At 44.5% G+C, this 19,714-nt stretch overlaps 1 protein-coding gene and 1 long non-coding RNA gene across 2 annotated transcripts in view; one reads left to right on the forward strand and one right to left on the reverse strand.

Annotated features, from left to right (window-relative positions):
• TGFBR2 (transforming growth factor beta receptor 2) overlaps positions 1-19,313 on the forward strand; it is a 69,592-nt gene extending 50,279 nt beyond the window's left edge. The window contains exons 4-7 of the mRNA XM_083705872.1: positions 2,396-3,201; positions 4,465-4,606; positions 15,094-15,221; positions 16,741-19,313. Of these exons, the coding sequence (XP_083561998.1) occupies positions 2,396-3,201; positions 4,465-4,606; positions 15,094-15,221; positions 16,741-16,920 (1,256 nt within the window). The 3' untranslated portion in view covers positions 16,921-19,313. The remainder of the gene's footprint in view (positions 1-2,395; positions 3,202-4,464; positions 4,607-15,093; positions 15,222-16,740) is intronic.
• Positions 2,393-8,257, reverse strand: LOC310828516. The gene is made up of 2 exons (XR_014556992.1): positions 5,755-8,257; positions 2,393-5,373 (listed from the first exon to the last, which is right to left on the reverse strand). It is a non-coding gene; the product is annotated as an uncharacterized lncRNA (long non-coding RNA).
• Positions 19,314-19,714: the final 401 nt, after the last annotated feature.

Below are 19,714 nucleotides of genomic sequence, written 5' to 3' on the forward strand. Positions count from 1 at the left end.
GAGCCAATAACTTCCTTTTAAAAAGGCAATACATCATTAACCAAGTAGCCCTGAAGATCTTCAAAGCAGGACAGGTGTGATGTTCTTCTGTTGCTCAAGAAAACTGCTTAGTTGCTTCAATCACAAACTACGGTAGTTTTCTCTCTTTCTCTTTGCTTGCTGCTTTCTGTCACTTTTCCACTATTAGTCCTCACTTCCTGTATGATATCTTTCTTCTCTTAATGTGACAGACATTCACAGGAGCTATTTAGAGATGAATCTGGACTTTGCTTATTTTGTGACTCGCTGCTGAAAATGATGCATTAGTGGCAAATTCCGGTGTATTATTCTGTGCAAAGAAGCAGGGTCAGTCATCATGGGGCAATGGGAGTACCCAGAGCTGGCAACAAATGCCCCTTCTCTCCCACAATCCCAATGTGATGTCCAGAATTCAACCTAGAGGACAAAACAGTTCCTGGGCTACATGCAACAAGCTAAGTGTGTATTGTGGTGCATCTGCTGCTTGGCAAATGCCATCGAGCGGTTCATAAAAGCCCGAGTGGACAGTTATCCAGCAGCGGGCATGCTGAAATCCCGTGAAGCCCAGTTGAGATGAATGAAGCTTTCCATCTGAGACCCCATTTAAAGTGGTTGAATATTTTTGCTAGGCCATTAAATGTGGAGTAATCATACATTTTGGGTGACATTAAATAGGCCAGAAAAAATTCCCAGTAAGTGTTTGTCCATGCTGAACCCCCTCATCCCAGGGACTGCAAATCTTTCTTTAATTTCAGACAATTCCAGCAAGAGCGGGAAGTGTTAAACACTCCATTTCCTTTTTTTGCTTCTAATAACCATTCTCCAAGCAGTTTTTCTTGTACAAAAAAAAGGGTGTGTGCCAGGCTATGGGTTGTTTTTTAAAACATGTAACATGTAGTTCAGCCCTAGTTTGAATCTTCATTAAATTTTTTTCACTTCCTTGTGTCATTTTGTAGGAAACTGCTGACTTGTTATTATTATTATTATTATTATTATTATTATTATTATTATTATTATTATTTTAAAAAGCTTTTATTCTCATTTATGCATGTGTGCATTTGTTTCAGCATCTTCTCTCTTGATTACATTTTAGTTTACTGGGGAAAAAATGTTTAATATTTTAATACAGTAAAATAAAATAGTCAAATGCCTCTGTGGTATTCCCCTAAGCATTTTGGCTCCCCCACCCTCAAAATAGTTGAAATTTCTGCTGCGAACTGAATTGCTAGATAGAAAACGCAAGTGTGTGATGACACAAGCCGCTCATTCCACTGTGGTTGAAAGTTCCATTGTGCCTCTTACTCAGACTAGATTTCCAGCTGTTGAGAGAGAGTTTTGCACGCGCACAAACACACGCGCGCCATAATCTCAAAGTATACATCTTGCTTGCTAAACTAACTTGGTCATAACAATAATGATGACACATCCTTTAGTCTAGACTCAACTTCTTAAAGCTTTTTATTGTTATTTTTTAAAAAGGGGCTTACGAAACAAAGTCTTTCTGTGACAGCTTCCTCTTTTTCTAAATATTGTCACATACCGATAGTGACAAGGAATTACAATCTCTGTACAGGTTCTGGCTAGAATCACTTTTCGCTGGGCTTGTGGCAGTGAGAAATTGGTCCAGACTCACATTCTGCATATATGTTAGTGTAAGCACACTAAATTCGCAAGTAAGCAAGAATTGCCCTCCCCTGGGACACAGGTGGCGCTGTGGGTTAAACCACAGAGCCTAGGACTTGCCGATCAGAAGGTCGGTGGTTCGAATCCCTGCAACAGGGTGAGCTCCCGTTGCTCGGTCCCTGCTCCTGCCAACCTAGCAGTTCGAAAGCACATCAATGTGCAAGTAGATAAATAGGTACCGCTCCAGCGGGAAGGTAAACAGCATTTCCTTGCGCTGCTCTGGTTCACCAGAAGCGGCTTAGTCCTGCTGGCCACATGACCCAGAAGCTGTACGCCGGCTCCCTCGGCCAGTAAAGCGAGATGAGCGCCGCAACCCCAGAGTCAGTCACGACTGGACCTAATGGTCAGGGGTCCCTTTACCTTTACCTTGTTTTGCCCAAATCTATTTTTACCCAAATAGAGGAGAAAAAATAACAACAGCATTGCCTGAACTGGTGGTTTTTTTTTTTTTTTTTTTTGCCACTGTATGTACAGAGAAGCCCAGTTGGAATGTATTCAGTGGGATTTGACTGGCACAGTTGAATGATGCTTGAGAAACAGACGTTTGACCCTCTTTGGGGTTTGTAGAATTGCAAAGTTTTTGCAGATTCCGGTTGTAGGTTAAAGTGAACTATAGTAGTAACTACAGTAAAATGCCTCTATTGCCGTAGCATCTTTTATCAACGCTTCAGCAATATTATTTATCTCCTACCAGATATCACTGAAATACCAGACGAAGACGTGATCAGTGTGATTTCCAAAGTTGCGCTGATAAGCCTCGTCCCGCTGCTGGTGATTGCCAAAGCCGTGATCCTTATCTTTTACTGCTACCGTATCCAGAGGAGGAGGAAGCTGAACAAGGCATGGGAGAAGAACGTGAAGTCCAGGAAGCATAAAGACTGCAGCGATGTTTGCGCCATCATGATGGACGACGACTGCTCTGACATCAGCTCCACTTGCGCCAATAACATCAACCACAATACTGAGCTCCTTCCCATTGAGCTGGACACCCTGGTGGGGAAAGGGCGCTTCGCTGAAGTCTACAAGGCTAAACTGAAACAGAACACATCGGAGCAGTTTGAAACCGTGGCGGTCAAGATCTTCTCCTACGAAGAGTACGTCTCCTGGAAGACAGAGAAAGACATCTTCTCCGACATAAACCTGAAGCACGAAAATATCCTGCAGTTCCTCACGGCCGAGGAGCGCAAGACGGATGTAGGCAAACAGTACTGGCTGATCACTGCCTTCCACGCAAGGGGGAATTTGCAGGAGTACCTTATAAAGCACATCATTAGCTGGGAGGACCTCTGGAAGCTGGGCGGGTCTTTGGCCCGAGGGATCGCCCATCTTCACAGCGATCACACACCTTGCGGCCGACCCAAGACGCCCATTGTCCACAGAGACCTCAAGAGCTCCAATATCCTGGTGAAGAACGATTTGACCTGCTGCCTCTGTGACTTTGGGCTGTCGCTGCGGCTGGATCCCACCCTCTCCGTGGATGACCTGGCTAACAGTGGGCAGGTGAGCCGTACGACAGGGGCAGAGGGAGGAGCAAGGAAAAAGCCAAAGCTGGAGGATTTAAAACAGAGCTTGGCAAAAATGTCCACTACAGTCGTACCTTGGTTTTCAAACAGCTTGGGAATCTTAACGTTTTGGCTCCTGAAGGATTGGAAACCGGAAGTGATTGTTCTGGTTTTCGAACATTCTTTGGAACCTGAACATCCAATGCGACTTCTGCGGCTTCCAATTGGCTTCAGGAGCTTGCTGTAGCCAATCAGAAGCCGCGATTTGGTTCCCGAACGTTTTTGAAGTCGAACCGGTATGCCCCACGGAGGACCTTAAGGTCTATAAATAGTAACACCCTAGAGGTCCCGGACCCTAAGGAAGTCAGATTAGCCTCAACCAGAGCCAAGGCCTTTTCAACTCTGGCTCCGGTCTGGTGGAACGCTCTGCCTCATGAGACCAGAGCCCTGTGGGATCTGATCTCTTTCTGCAGGGCCTGTAAGACGGAGTTGTTCCACCTGGCGTTTGGAATCAAATTGTTCCCCTTCCCCTCTTCCTTTTTCCTTTTGTGATGGAACTCCTATTTGGGGACTTCCCTGGCTTTTTTCTGGCCCACGTAGGACCAGTCTGGATAGTTGGCCTTGGTGAAGACTTGACGTTTTCATCCCCAAAAAAGTTTTTGATTTGAGTTCCTACTGAAATCAGGCTGCGTTTTAATGTTGTATTTTAATTTTGTCTTTAAGTTGTATTTCAATCAATTGTTTTTATACCGGTGTTAGCTGCCCTGAGCCTGGGGAGGGCGGGGTATAAATAAAATTTAATAATAATAATAATAATTAATAATAACAAGGTACCACTGTACTGTGATGGCTTGAATATGTTTGGAGGGGAGGGTTTGGACAATTATTGCAAGGGACGCACATCCTCCTCCCTTGCATAGATTCATAGACTTGGAAGGATCCCCAGGGGCCATGTAGACCAACCCCTTGCAGCACATGATCTTTGTCAGCAAAATCTCAATTTTCAGGATGCAGGGATAGGTTTTGCCCCGTACCCTAATAGCACCAACAAAATGTGACTCTTTACTCTTGTTTTCTGTTTATGAATGGCTGTCAACTACTCGTGCTTACAAGTCGTTGAAATACCATTGAGGGTAGTGGTTAAACCTTGTGATCGCAGGTTTTAATAATAAAAAAACAAGCACAGAAAGCTCAACGTGTACAGTCAAACGGGTTGCTCCATCAAAAATAATTTTGTTAACCATTTTGTGAATGCTGACAGGTTGGCACAGCAAGATACATGGCTCCCGAAGTCCTGGAATCCAGAATGAACTTGGATAACGTCGAGTCCTTCAAACAAACTGACGTATATTCCATGGCTTTGGTTCTGTGGGAAATGACATCTCGCTGCAACAGCGTCGGAGGTATGTTTCATGTGCTCCTTTGTGGAGTTGTATTTTTATGTGTTTACATGCTACTTAGCTCTAAAGGTTGTAGGAATCCTCCCCACCCCACCCCCAAAATACTATTAATTTACTTAACATGAGCCCTGCCCTTTTCTTTCAAGAAGCCTGGAGTAGTAGTGTGTGATTCACACAGGTGATCTGTCATACAGCTTCCTGGGCTAGATCTGTATTCGTATTCCAAACCATTTCTAAAACCATTGAGCTCCACTTCCTAAAACCTAAATATTTTTAGGAAGCACTGAAAAGAGTATCAATAGGCAGAGATTCCAAAGTGTTTTGTTTTTTTAAAAAAAAGATTTCTTAAAACTGCTGAACAAGTAAGCCGCCCAGCCAGATGGGTGGGGTATAAATATATTAATTATCATTATCATTACAGTCATACCTGGGTTTTCGAACAGCCTAGTTCTCGAACGTTTTGGCTCCCGAACGATCGAAACCCGGAAGTGACTGTTCCAATTTGCGAACGTTCTTTGGAAGCCAAACATCTGACGCAGCTTCCGATTGGCTGCAGGAACTTCCTGCAGCCATTCGGAACCCATGATTTGGTTTCCGAACGTTTTGGAAGTCGAACGGACTTCCAGAAGAGATTCATTTCGACTTCGAAGGTACAGCTGTATTATTATTATGAAATCAGACTGTTTCACAAGTCAGGTGGTTCCAAGCTGCTGAGGGCTGTATATGCTGTTAGTTGCACTCTGAACTCGGCCCAGTTGCAAATCGGCAACCTGTACAGGGACGCAGGTGGCGCTGTGGGTTAAAACCTCAGCGCCTAGGACTTGCCGATCGAAAGGTCGGCGGTTCGAATCCCTGCGGCGGGGTGCGCTCCCGCTGCTCGGTCCCAGCGCCTGCCAACCTAGCAGTTTGAAAGCACCTCCGGGTGCAAGTAGATAAATAGGGACCGCTTACCAGCAGGAAGGTAAACGGCGTTTCCGTGTGCGGCTCTGGCTTGCCAGATGCAGCTTTGTCACGCTGGCCACGTGACCCGGAAGTGTCTCCGGACAGCGCTGGCCCCTGGCCTCTTAAGTGAGATGGGCGCACAACCCCAGAGTCTGTCAAGACTGGCCCGTACGGGCAGGGGTACCTTTACCTTTACCTTTACCTTTAACCTGTACAGGTCTCTGAGCACAGGTGTTCCATGCTGACAGGGCTGGGAGGAAGGTATGTTTTTAAATTCTTCAGATGGAGACACACTTTTAGGTCTTGCAAAGGTCAGTTCTAAGTTTCTGGTTTGACCTTTGCTACTGCTACTGCTGCTGCTGCTGCTGCTTTGTGTTTTGTTTTGTTTTTGTTTCATTAGGAAACAGAAAAGCTGGTAAGATACTTTTCATCATCATTATTATTGCTTTCCTTCCTTCGCGTTTGGGCTTACAGCATTCCACAGAATGCTCCTTTTAAGGCGTGGATGTTCTGTTTGTTGAGGAAGACTCTTTCATCCTTGCTGATGCCTGATGACACTTCCTGTTTCTGTTTGAGGACTCTGGAATAATGCCTAGGGAAAGAAAAGCACTCTCCCAGCCGTGCTCCACTCAGGAAGTTGCAGAGCTGCCTGAAATTAAAATAATCGGGCTTTTGTCAGAAAAGATTGGGGGGGAAAGAAGAAGTGTGTGCTACTTTATCTAAGTCCCTTATAAATTTCCCTCCTAAAAAAGGAGAAAAAGTTAAAAAACAGAAAAAAAGGATTCATTGTAGATGATAAGACATCATGTTGCAGCAAATGAGAGTGCAATACCTGTGCCAAACAGGGCAGTGCTGGGGAATTAATAATCACGGAATTGCACGTTCCTGATAAAATAACCTTGCCAGCCAGCCAAAATAAGCTATTATGATGATCGATATTATACCCATACGAGAAATAAAACTAGGGCAGCTTTGCTAAATGAGATAAAGCAGTGTGGATTTCCCAGAAAAGGTGCAAAGTGCAGCAATCTTATGTATTTATTTTTATTACATGTATAGCTCACCCTTCCTCCCAGAGATGCTCAGGGCAGCAAACACTCAAAAAAGTTAAAATAAAGCAATTAAAAATGTAGTAGAAATGCCTGGGTAGGCAGGAATGTGTTTAAATTTCTTTTACACTGCAATGATGAAGAGAGGCAAGCACACTTCACCAGGGAAGGCATTTCACAAACAGGGAGCTAGCACTAAGAAGCCGCTGTCATTGGTCCATGTCTATTGGTCGACAGCCACCCAGAGACACCACCAACAGAGCTTCCCCTGCCAATCACAAGACCTGAGACATGCTGTTGGAAAACATGCTGCTGGAAGACATGCTGTTTTTAGGTACTTGGGTCCCAAGCGATATAGGGCTCTCTATTCTAGTAAAGGTAAAGGGACGCCTGACCATTAGGTCCAGTCGCGGATGACTCTGGGGTTGTGGCACTTATCTTGCTTTACTGGCCAAGGGAGCCGGCGTACAGCATCCAGGTCATGTGGCCGGCATGACTAAGCCGCTTCTGGCGAACCAGAGCAACACACGGAAACACCTGTTTACCTTCCTGCCGGAGTGGTACCTATTTATCTACTTGCACTTTGACGTGCTTTTGAACTGCTAGGTTGGCAGGAGCAGGGACCGAGCAACGGGAGCTCACCCCGTCACGGGGATTCGAACCGCCGACCTTCTGATCGGCAAGTCCTAGGCTCTGTGGTTTAACCCACCCGCATCCCTCTATTCTAGTACCAACGCCTTAACTGTAATGGTAGAATAGTAACAATATAAAATTATAACAACTGTAAGCATGTAAACTGTGAAACATTATGCACCTGCAGTAAGACAGGAAAGTGTGCAGGTATAAATAGATCGACCGTTCACTTTTTTGATGGGATATACGTAGGGAAGAGTTCATGTGGCAGAATCTCGGGAAATGCGTCTCTTCTAGACTATAATGTTTGTAGAAAATGTCTTTCCCTAGAGGATGGCATAGTTAGTCATTTTTGTTGCAGCAAAAGCAATGAATGCCTTGTGGCTCCTTTTGTGGCACATTTATTATGGCATAAACTTTCGAGATTATAGTCCACTTCCTCTGAAGCTTGAGTGTTATCCTTGAGTTACAGGAATGCGTATGCATGGCTTGAGGAAACCGGCGGGAGGGAGGGGAACGTTAACTATGAGGTCAGAGGGAAACAAAATGCCGAAAGCTACAGACAGTCATACGTACCTAATTATCTGCGGTAATTCACAAAACAGTTGTTAACACAGGCATCCTGGCATTGATAAGCCAATGATTACACATAATGTGTTTAAAATCCTTTGCCTTGGTTCAGTGCACAAGAGAGAGCATCGAACCTCTTGTATTGTAATTTAAGCATGTTGCAATTTCCCTTTGAAATTCCTTTGCCCCAGGAAGGCAATGCTAAAGTCACTTACAGAGATTGTGCTAACCCATGACACCAAGCCGGAGTTTCTTCTTGGCTACAGATCATGACTAAGGAACAGTGTTCGAAACTCCCATTGTTCTAGGCGCATTTTGTGACAGGGAATTTCATTAGCGCCAGCAGTCTCTGAGCTCTGGGCACAATACTGAGCCTAAGATTTCAGATTAAAACGGCAGAGTGGAAGGAAAGGGGAACCTTTTTCTCCCTCCCCACTTCCAGCTACTCTCTGAAGACTGGAGAAGAGAACCCTCTTAAGAATATTAGGGGATGGGCAGGAGAAGGACTTAGACCATGTGAAAAACAAACATAATATTTTAGCTGCAGTTCGTTCATTTTCAGCTTTGCATTCTTGTTATAAAAAAAGCACCCCTAGACATTCCGTTGTTGTGCCCATAACCTAGGTTTAAGGTGCCATTTAGCTCCCAGCTTTCATATTTCAGTTTCTAACCCTGTTAAGGAAGAGAGACAACTTAACCAAGATCTGTTGCTCAGACAACATGCAAAGCCAGTCTTGGCTTAGTTACAGGTTCGAGTTAAAAAGACTAGGGTGGAGCAAAGTATGTGTTAGCCCTTCTCCAGGAGCCAGGACATTCACATGGTCCTGGTAAGCCATCGTTTAGCTTCTTGTGATGTGTGAACCAAGCCAATAGCTTCTTGTGAGGTTGAAGTGTTTCCCCATGGGATTTGGAATACAGTGGTACCTCTTGTTGCGTTCACCTCCGGTTTTGTATCCTTCGGGATACGTACATGGCAAACGCAGAATATTTTTCTGGGTTTCACTGTGTGCACATGCACAAAAGCCCTAAACCACGCCGCATGCATGCGCAGAAGTGGCAGCTCCAATTGCAAATTCCTTGGGATGCGACCAGAGCTCTGGAACGGATCCCGTTCGCAACCGGAGGTAGCACTTTGTTGCTATTTCTGGTGGCAGATTTGTACCCATTTATATATTCTTGCATAGAGACGGCCTTCCTTGTCCTGTGTAGAATGCAAAAGCGCATCGCTGGCATATATCACACCGAGAAGAGGAACAGGTGACTGAAGCCCAGATGTTACAGATTAAATTGTTAGGCCCTGATTTTTTTTTATAAAAAAGTATAGTGTTGCCGTAGTGGACATGGGAACAGAGTTGCCATCTGAATCTGCCACAGGGGGCTGGGCCCTGTGTCCAAACCTCTGTTATGGAGGGCTTGTTGTTGCTAGTGAGTAGTTGTGTTAGGGTTTGGGGTTGTTGTTTATTTTGGCAGGGGGTGTTCTATAAGAAGGAACAAGCCCTACCATTCAAGACCAGTGAGAGAGGGAATCATTGTCCAATGTGGGCTGTAGATCATTGATGGTTGGAGTGGTTTCAGCTGGGAGCTATAAATGGCAGCAAGGAGCGTTCTATCATTTTCTCTTCTATTTCTGTTCTTTAGTAGATTATTTCTCAGTACTATTCTGCCCTTTGTTCTGCTATGGCACTTTGTTGGGTTGATATTGTAGCCTGAGGAGTGTCTGACATAAATTCTTAAGATGGGGTTCTGCCTTAAGTTCTCCGAGTTGTGAGCCTCTGTTTTAAATTCCTAAGTTGTAAGTTTCAACAGATACAGTTGTGTTTCAAGGATTGACTTATAGGCAATGGATTTTGTGGTGTGTTCTGGGTAGAAGCTGGAAGCACATAAATACACATTGTGGTCAGATGGCTTCCTGTTGTGTCCAGAAAGTGAACCTTTTGCATGGACCGGTCTAGGCTCAGGTTTATGATGGGATGAAAGTTATTGAAGTCCTGGTGGAACTGATCAAGTGTCTCTTGTCCACAAATTCAGGTGATAACAATGCCATCTATGTATCTTAGACGTAGGAGGCTTGTTAGGGACAGAAGCTAAGAAAGTTTTGCAAGTCAGCTGTGAATGTGTTGGCGTCTGTGGAGCCACGTGACTGCCCATGGCTGTGCCATTAATTTCTCCCCCAAACATGTTCTTCCCCAAGCTGATTGTTGGTGAGTACAGAGTTTGGTATCTAGACGGGCTGAAGCTCCACATCTAGCAGTAATATCCCTCATAGATTGTAGCCCATCTTTGTGTGGGATGTTGGTGTAAAGGGCCTCAAATATCCATGGTAGCTAGTATGGTGTTTTCTTGGAGATTATCCATGAATTGTCCATGTACAACATGGACTTCTGGTAGCATCTTATATCTGAATAGGGTCTGTCTATCCAGACACTTCCAATAGTACCCATGCCTGAAACAATAGCTGTCCACTATTGCCTGTTTGTGTATTTTGAGCAGTGGATAGAAGATCATAGATTTGTAGAGTTGAAGGGGACCCCAAGGGTCATCTAGTCCAACCCCCTCCAATGCAGGAATCTCAACTAAAGCATCCATGACAGATGGCCATCCAACCTCTGCTTAAAAACCTCCAAGGAAGGAGAGTCCACAACATCCCGAGGGAGACCGTTCCACCGTCGAACAGCTCTTACCACCAGAAAATTCTTCTTGATGTTTAGTTGGAATCTCCTTTCTTGCAACTTGAAGCCATTGGTTCTAGTCCTACCCTCCAGAGCAGGGGAAAACAAGTGTGTTCCCTCTTTCATGTGACAACCCTTGAGATACTTGAAGATGGTTATCATATCTCTTCTCAGTCTCCTCTTTTCCAGGCTAAACATACCCAACTCCTTCAACCACTCCTTATAAGGCTTGGTTTCCAGATCCTTTATCATCTTGGTTGCCCACCTCTGCACACCTTCCAGCTTGTAAACACCCTTCTTAAATTGTGGTGCTCAGAATTGGACGCAGTGTTCCAAGTGTGGCCTCATAATACAAGTGTAATCCCAATAGCATCTTGGATTCCAAATACGTTCACCCAGTTGAGCCATGCATCCTCCACTGGCCTCCATTTTGTCACCGCAGCCATTAAGCTTGCTAACCCAGGACACTTGACACTTTCCCCTGCAATGACTCAAACCCTTGCACCTGGCCTAATCCTATCCCCTTACCCTGCAAATTCGTAAACTGACCCTTGGGAGTGTTCATAAAAGGCGGGGAGGTGGATTTTTGTGGGAGAAGAAAGAAAAAGCAATGTGCTTGGTTAGTGAAGCAGTATCACTTTTTAGATGGTGCATTAAACCCTATGCAACAAAGGGGTTCTGTATCTGGGCTGGGCATGAAATTGTGAAATGGTGCAGGTACATTTCTTTTCTTTGCAAAGTGAAGTGAAGATTTTGCCGAATGCAGTTTTTGGAGTATCCCAGCCCTTCATAGCTAGTGTTGACTTTAAACAGAAAACACACATGGCGTTTAATCTGTACGCTGACACTATAAATAGCAGTGTCGCTGAAGGTGAAGAATCAGCCCAAGAAGAAGGCCGCTCTGTTACTTGCTGAGGAGCTGAAGTGTGGGAAACGGGTATAGTTTGCTTGATGTTTTGCCGGCATATAATTTAGAAATCATATTTAGAAACTCAGCAACTCTGCTTTGGGGAAAAGTTCGAACTGCTCCACTACCCTTTTAGCTTGGCATTTCAGTCAGCACAACAGCTGTGTACCAGATGTTACACTTTGTGAGAAATAAAATTTCCATCCAAGCATTTTGCCCTTGCAGCCAACATGGATACTGTGAGAAAGAAAAGCACGGGGAGAGTTAAGTGATCTGACAGGCTCTCTAAGAGCTGCTTATTTTCAAGTCCTTTGTTGCCAGCATATGACATCAGTCAGAATCAGCAAGGTTACCAGGGAATAATCTGGAAAATACCTTTCAAAATGGCCTCTGTTCCTTGAGCTGCTCTAAGTAATCGTGCACTGCCTGAAAGATTTGCTGGCTTGACTGAAACACTGCTTTTGGTTAAAGCGTAAATGTACAGAAAAAATGGTACACAGCTGATTGCGGGAAAGAGCTCTGGAGTTTTGAGGCTCAATATTTTTGAAAAGCACTAGTTCTGCACTTCATTTTAAAAGCTTCTGGTGTTGGAGCATAAATCTGTGGTCAGTTTGTTATTGCCTGTATGAAGCATTGGGTCAGATTTCTGTGGAGAAAAGGGAGCTACCTATTGTCTACCATAACTTGAGATTCGTGTGCTTTTAATCAGGAATACACACAGCAAACCTTTGCGGAAATGACAAAATAAGAAAAAGCCAATATATGTAAATTTTAGTTTCAACACTTAATTAAAATTATGTAGAAGACTTGAGAGGAAGCATGACCACTGTATTTCCACAATTCCAATTATATTTCTAAAACGTGATGCTTTTAAAACAAACTGTCTTCCTCTAAAAGAAAATTAAGTGCATCAACTCCAATTCTGCCCCCGGTTAGATATGCCTTGTTGACTTCTGAATAGGCGTTACACAGAAGTAACAACCATATGCAAGGGGTGGTTGTTGTTGTTTTAACAAAGTTATTAGCTTCCTCCCTTTTGTCAGAAGTAAGCTTGGCACTTTTAAAAATGCCCTTTATTGTGCTTCGAGTCACACTTGCTTCCTTAGGCTGGCTCCAGGAAATATGGTTTGTGTCTGTTTTTTGTCTGCGCTTCAGTTCTGTCCCGCATCCTTTCATGTCAAAAATAGATAGTGGAGAATTATCTCGCCCAGTCTGCCTGATATATCTGTAGGCTATCAGTGCTCAGCAGCAAATTGTGTGTTCGGTGATTGTACGGTGTCCATTGGAATAGAACCCAATCTATACTTTCTCATACAAAGGTGCAGAAATCACAGGTGCCAGTTCTGACAGAAGCCACAATGGGACAGTCGCTTTGTCTGAGGGCCCCTAAGTATTTTACTTCAGTTTATAGGTCGAACGGAAAGGATTTAGCTACTTAGAGAAAACAAAACAGACCCAAAATAGGTTTCTTATCTAACCAAGCTATCATTGTGGCTACGTTTTGTGGGGTGTTTTCATGTGCTACAGTAGTCGTGCTTAATGCTACTGATGTGCTGTAGTTATATTTTGTCATAATTGCTGTAGCTGTAACTAAGGAAGGGCTGTAGCTCAGTTGTGGAGGCAAAGACTTTGCATGCAGGCAGCACTTTATTCCATCTTCTTCATGTCCACATTTTTGTGTGATGCAAAAGCCACTTCTGGAAATCTAGTAGAATCTACCAGAAGTTATCGCTCATTTCCATGTTAGCGTCTCCGTAAAACATCCATTTGCACCATTGCCAGCTCATGAAATTGCTCAGGAGTTTTGTGTTGACAAAATTTGAAGTGGTATACAGTTGTTTCCCCACCATTTAAAATTTAGCTCAACCTGTAATAAGTTGATTTAAAAACAAAACCCATAGTTCTGTAACACAAGAAGGTACATGAAATGGGAGTAAGAAGTGTTAGCCACCAGTTAAATCAGCACAGTAATGTTAGTTACTTTGAAGGCAGGGCTAGTAGGACTTTGCCAGTACTGTACATATTATTACTTCAGGGTTGCAGACTTGGTTGTCGTTACAGCTTAGCTACATTTCTTAAACTTGGATTATTAGTAGTATTAGTAGTATTGTTTTCCCAGCTTCCCCCAGTGCTTACTTGGGGGGGGGGCGTGGCGTGGGGGAAGCAGCAGAAAAGACCAATCCTACATTATATGGAAAAGGTAAAGGTACCCCTGCCCGTACGGGCCAGTCGTGTCCGACTCTAGGCTTGCGCGCTCATCGCGCTCAAGAGGCCGGGAGCCGGCGCCGTCCGAAGACACTTCCGGGTCACGTGGCCAGCGTGACGAAGCTGCTCTGGCGAGCCAGCACCAGCGCAGCACACGGAAACGCCCTTTACCTTCCCGCTATAAAGCGATACCTATTTATCTACTTGCACTTAGGGGTGCTTTCGAACTGCTAGGTGGGCAGGAGCTGGGACCGAATGACAGGAGCTCACCCCGCCGCGGGGATTCGAACCACCGACCATACGATCGGCAAGTCCTAGGCACTGTGCCACCCGCGTCCCTACATTATATGGAAATCAACTGTAATTGCTTCTCTTCAGCTGAATGTTTGAGTGGTTAACATAGTTTTTAAATAACAGTAGATCTGATGATAGCACTTTTCCACTTGAAGTACACAACACCCTGAACAACAAAATTAAAATATGCCTGTGCACCTGCAGCCGCCACCCCAGCCCCTCTCTTTGTCCTTAATCTGTTCCACAGCTGTGGGACCCCTGCTTCTTGGCAAAAAAAATTAAAAATACCCAGCTTTACCATTTACCTGAAGTACTGCAAGACCTCCCATTTTGGGCTGGGCCTTAGTTATATATGCAAATGGAGATAGTTGGGACTTCAATCTCATCAGGATCCTGTGAGTTTTACCTTGGCTCGTTTGGTTTTCCGATTTTAGTTTTATTTGTTGTTTCTAATTGCCACAATCAATTCTCATCCTCCAGCAAACAGAAACAAGACTTGATCCCTGGCTGCTTATCTGGCCTGGATGTGCCTTGCTCAGATATTGATCGACAGAATCTTTGTCTAGTCAAACTCAGTTTTGAACTGGAGGTGAAACCGCCCAGGTCCATCATTGTCCATATAGATCTCTTTTAGGTAGATATTACTAAATGGGATGCGGGTGGGGCTGTGGTCTAAACCACAGAGCCTAGGGCTTGCCGATCAGAAGGTCGGCGGTTTGAATCCCCACAATGGGGTGAGCTCCCGTTGCTCGGTCCCTGCTCCTGCCAACCTAGCAGTTCGAAGGCACGTCAAAGTGCAAGTAGATAAATAGGTACCACTCTGGTGGGAAGGTAAACGGTGTTTCCATGCGCTGCTCTGGTTCGCCAAAAGCAGCTTAGTCAGGCTGGCCACATGACCCGGAAGCTGTTTGCGGAGAAACACTGGCTCCCTCGGCCTATAGAGTGAGATAAGCGTACAACCCCAGAGTCGTCTGCGACTGGACTTAACAGTCAGGTGTCCCTTTACCTTACTAAAAGGCAGATAGGCAGATCTTGGAAGTGAAGGAAATAGGACTAGAGGAAATAGAGAGCTACAATCCTGTGTTTGTGTGGTGCTGGGCAAATTACAAAGTATAAGACGTCAGCAGATTCCACTTATGTGAAGGAGAACAAAACTTGGCTCCACCAGAATCTTGGCGTTCAAGTCTAAATGTCGTCTCTTTCCTTTCCTTCTCTTGACAGAGGTGAAAGACTATGAGCCACCGTTTGGTTCTAAAGTACGGGAGCATCCTTGTGTGGAAAGCATGAAGGATAACGTACTGAGGGACAGGGGACGGCCAGAGATTCCTAACTCATGGCTCAACCATCAGGTAAGAGAGGAGGTCCTTCTTGCCTGGCATATTGGCCTGTATTTGGTGGCTCCAACCCTACTGAAGGGTGACAGGATTGTCGGCAACAGCTCTGTATCTCCTGATGATATCCCCTCCTCCCACTTTGCATTTTCTTATTGAGCTTTACTTAACTACATTAAAATGCATTGCATATTTAGGCAACCTGTGGCAACCAGGGGTATCCAGTCAGTTTAGTGACTGGGTATGTCAAAATTACACTGTGAATTGATCTTTGGTATTTGCTTATTGTCCCTTAAGACTCTTGGTACTTTTTGCGAAGCTTCAAAACCCACAGGACTTTTCTGTGTGTGCTGTAGTAGCTCTTCCATATCCATCTTCTTCCTCCGCAGTTGCATTTTTGTGTACGCACCCATTATTCATAAAATGAAATTCCAAAATGGATTTTACAGAGCGTTCCTCCTCCTCCTCTTCCTCCTCCTCAATGAAATTTGCTGTGCTACTGACTTCAAGTTAATCCTTTTAATATTTAACTTAGCTTGAATGTCCTTAATATGAAAATTACCAAGAAAATTAATATTTTCAATATTGGCTGTGCTGTTGACATTGGTCAACATCAACCATTAAATTATGCAGTTAATGCAGAACGTTGTGAAGCTTTTTCTTCTTCTTTCTTAAAGAAACCACATGAAAAGAGGATAGTAGATTTCATTCTAACCCGGTTCTAATGTTGCTTATCACATTACCAAGGCAAGAACCATTCTCTTTCTTGCTTTTTGCTTTTTGCTACATCTTCCCTTCCATTGAAATAAAAGGCCAGATAGCGTTGCCGTTCCTATTAATGAATTAATATGTCTGAGCCAGAGGCAAGCAACTATACAAGTGCTTGTGTCATTAAGGCCAGCAGTACATCCAGTCTTAACGAGGCTGAGATTAACCCTTTGATTAGAGGATAAGGCCCCAACAGTGGGATTCTCATTCCGGAATACAGTGGTGCTCCACAAGACGAACGCCTCGCAAGACGGAAAACCCGCTAGACGAAAGGGTTTTCCGTTTTGGAGGCGCTTCACAAAACGAATTTCCCTATGGGGTTGCTTCGCAAGACGAAAAAATCTTGCGTCCCCCCCGCGGGGGTTTTTCGCCCTTTTCCTAAGCTGCTAAGACGCTTATCAGCTGTTCTGCTGATAAGCCACTTAACAGCTGATCGCTGGAAGCCGCTTGACAGCTGTAGCGCTAATCCGCTAAGCTGTCAATGGGCTTGCTTTGCAAGACGAAAAAACCGCTAGACGAAGAGAATCGCGGAACGGATTCTTTTTGTCTAGCGAGGCACCACTGTAATTGTCTCACATATGGTGTAAGTTTAGTGCACCGTAATTTCTTAAGCATCACTAAGCCTTCTTTCTGCGCAGTAGCACCAATACCGTGTGAGGAGATTCTGCATAAATGTTCACCTCTTGCGAGTTGGTTCCCTTACGTTAGCTGAGTGCTTTGACGTTCAGGTGTTTAAAAATGTTTTCACTGTTTTTGCTGCGCATTTCAGGGCATCCAGAAAGTTTGCGAGACGCTTGTCGAGTGCTGGGACCACGACCCGGAGGCGCGTCTCACTGCGCAGTGCGTAGCTGAGCGATTCAATGATTTTGAGTACCAGGACACGCTCTCCGGAAGAAGCAGTTCGGAAGAAAAGATCCCCGAAGAGAGCTCTGTGAACAGTGCCAAGTAACAGCCTGCTACAAGACAAGACTTCCACGAAACCAAAGAGAGAGAGAAAGAGAGAGAGAGGGGCTGCTCTTGTGTTCCATGTGCACAAGAGTGGAACAGGAAGAGGCGATTAGTCTCAGATGCACTTCCTGTGTCACTGAGGTTCCTGCCTCTCCCTCCATCCCGCAGCTCCAGAGAGGGCAAAGCGGCGTCCTTCGCCGTGTCATAGGAGGAACGACGCCGTTGCTTCCTGAGAACATGAGACTGTACAAAACGCCAAGAATGTTTGCACTTTATCGATGCCTGTAGATAACTATCAAAGAGCAACTTTATGTATGTATGTAGATTGAGATAGAGAGAGGGGTATGTATAAAAACACACACACACTCGGCAAATCTCTGCAAAGAGTCTTCCAGGAAATTTAGGTATAGATAGGAAAATCCTACCAGGAATCGTATGCAGGACGCCTGCTGTGATGCTGGCAGAAAAAGTGCCTTATTCATCCCACCGGAGCCTTAAAAACGATATTTCTGCAGTTGAAGGGGGAGGGAGGATTTGGACCATATTAGTGCCTCTTTTAACATGTAACTATGCAATGGTTGTTCAGCTGGTTCTTGTATGTTTATAATGCCTTGATTCAGTGGATCTTACTGGTCTGATTCTTCTCCCCCTCCTCCTCCCTCACCCTTCTCCTTGAATTTGGAAAGTTGTCCCCACCCACTCAGCTTTCATGCCTGCGCAAAAGACCATTAAGTCCTCTGCCCGTCCCTTTCTTTGAACTTTGCCGTTCCCGTTAGCAGCCTGCTTTGGGGAGGGGGCAGGTTCCCCGACCCCTCCCCAGCCTCACTCTCTGAAATCAGGCAGGGCCCAATTATAATCGAAACAGATGTTTTGCATTTGCCGTGCCTTCTGACACAAAGTAGACTTCTCCCCTCCCTCCTTTGCTGGGATCGGTAACATCATGTCTCGTTTCTTGAGCCCTTAAGTTCACATTTGATTTCGTGCCCGGCGTAAAAGGAGGCACAGGACGTGGACTCCTTTCCCCGTGTGTCTGGGTGTCTGCGATGCCGTGGAAAAAGATTTGTCCCGCTCTGGAGACATGCAGTGCTTTCGGTCCTCCTTAACCCGCCATTGTGAGCAACCCCTGCCTGCAGTCATCCAGAACTCTGGCAAATAAGAGCACATTCCTAAACTGATCCCCACAGGCATGACTTACATTCTTTTAGTCTTCCAAAATATTTAGCTTTGGAGCTGGCCTCACCAGGAATTTTTAAATGACGGAATTTTGACCGTCAGTATTTTCATACGAGATCATCGGAGCTGCTCAAATTGTGTCGTGGTTTTGAGGGCCTTCGCAGTCGGCTTCAGGCACCTTCTATGCCTCGATGTTGTTTTCTAAGAGGGATTTGCTCCAGAAAAGTATTACAAGTGCAATGCTTTTATCATACAGGTCACAGATACATTTCTTTTTTCTCTCTATTGTGTATCCAATAATAGGGAAATTGGGGAGGGGGGAGAGAGAAGTATATTCACATAGGAATTATAAATTTATAGGGGATAATATTTATTTTTAAAAGCTTTTTGCATCTGCTTTTGTATTAATTTTTAAAGAAATATTTAAGCATTAAGTGGGGCAGGAGCTCAATAATTAAAACGGAGTCGAGGTTTAATAGCAACAGGCTATGTACTGAACTGTGGAGCTACTGGAAAGACGGGTTTATACTGGGATCATATTCCTAAGCAGATGTGGGGGCGAGTGATATCTAGTGGGGTTTCCCACTGAAAAACTGCTACGCTAGGAAAGGAAAAGGAGGAGCTTTGCCCCACAAACCGGAAAGTTAGGGTGCCACCTGCATTACAGATCTAAACCACTAGTTTCAGAACTGGCATAACTTTCAGGCCTTCCTCCATAACCACAACTCTGGCTTGGAGTAAGTTCCCAGAGTTCCTGAACTAAAAATGGTGGAAGCTTACTTTGAGATGGTTTCAGAAGAAGGTTAGACAAACACATGAGATAAAAGGCTAAGAACAGCCGACTAGTCCTGATGGCCGCAGGCTAGTTCCCAGGTTCAGGGCAAGTTTGTCCCAGAACGTCACTTGCTGAGTCAAGGCTCAAACTGATTCAGTACTGGTTTAAATTGGCAGCGTAGACTTGCCCCTGGGTCTCCGCTGTGTGTGTTGTGCCTGATATTTGTTACGCAGCGGAAAACACAAAGAGAGCGCCCAGTAGCTCCTGGCAACTCTTTTAACTTTCTTTTGTACTATTTACATGTAAAGGGATTTATTTTTCCCCCCATTCTTCCACGGAACGCTTTCACTGTATGAAAATAGGAATGTGAACGTATATAACCTTGTTTATTCGAGCGTCTCGAGCACTTACCGTATTTTTGTATAAATAAAATGTTTTAGATTAAATGAAGTTATGGTTTTGTTTTAAATGGCCCTTATCCGTTAAAAAAAACAACCTCTTGTAAGTTTCTTTTCAGAGGGGGAGTGGTCATCAGGTGGACTCGGTCATCAGATTTCTCTCCAGCAGTCCAAATGAAGAGACTAGTATCCTTTTTCTGTGTTCTGTTCATTTCATACCCATCTTCTGCACATAACAGCCTCTGTGATTAAGAGGATTGGCTGGGTTAAACATCAAAACATATTTTAAAAATGTCCAATAGCACCTTAGAGACCAACTAAGTTTGTTCTCAGTATAAGCTTTCGTGTGCATGCACACTTCTTAAGATACACTGAAACAGAAGTCACCAGACCCTTTTATATAGTGGGAGGGTGGGGTGGGGTTTTTCTCAGGAGGGTAGTAGGATATG

The sequence above is a fragment of the Podarcis gaigeae genome, assembly GCF_964106915.1.
Source record: "Podarcis gaigeae genome assembly, chromosome: 12".
Taxonomy (NCBI): domain Eukaryota; kingdom Metazoa; phylum Chordata; class Lepidosauria; order Squamata; family Lacertidae; genus Podarcis; species Podarcis gaigeae.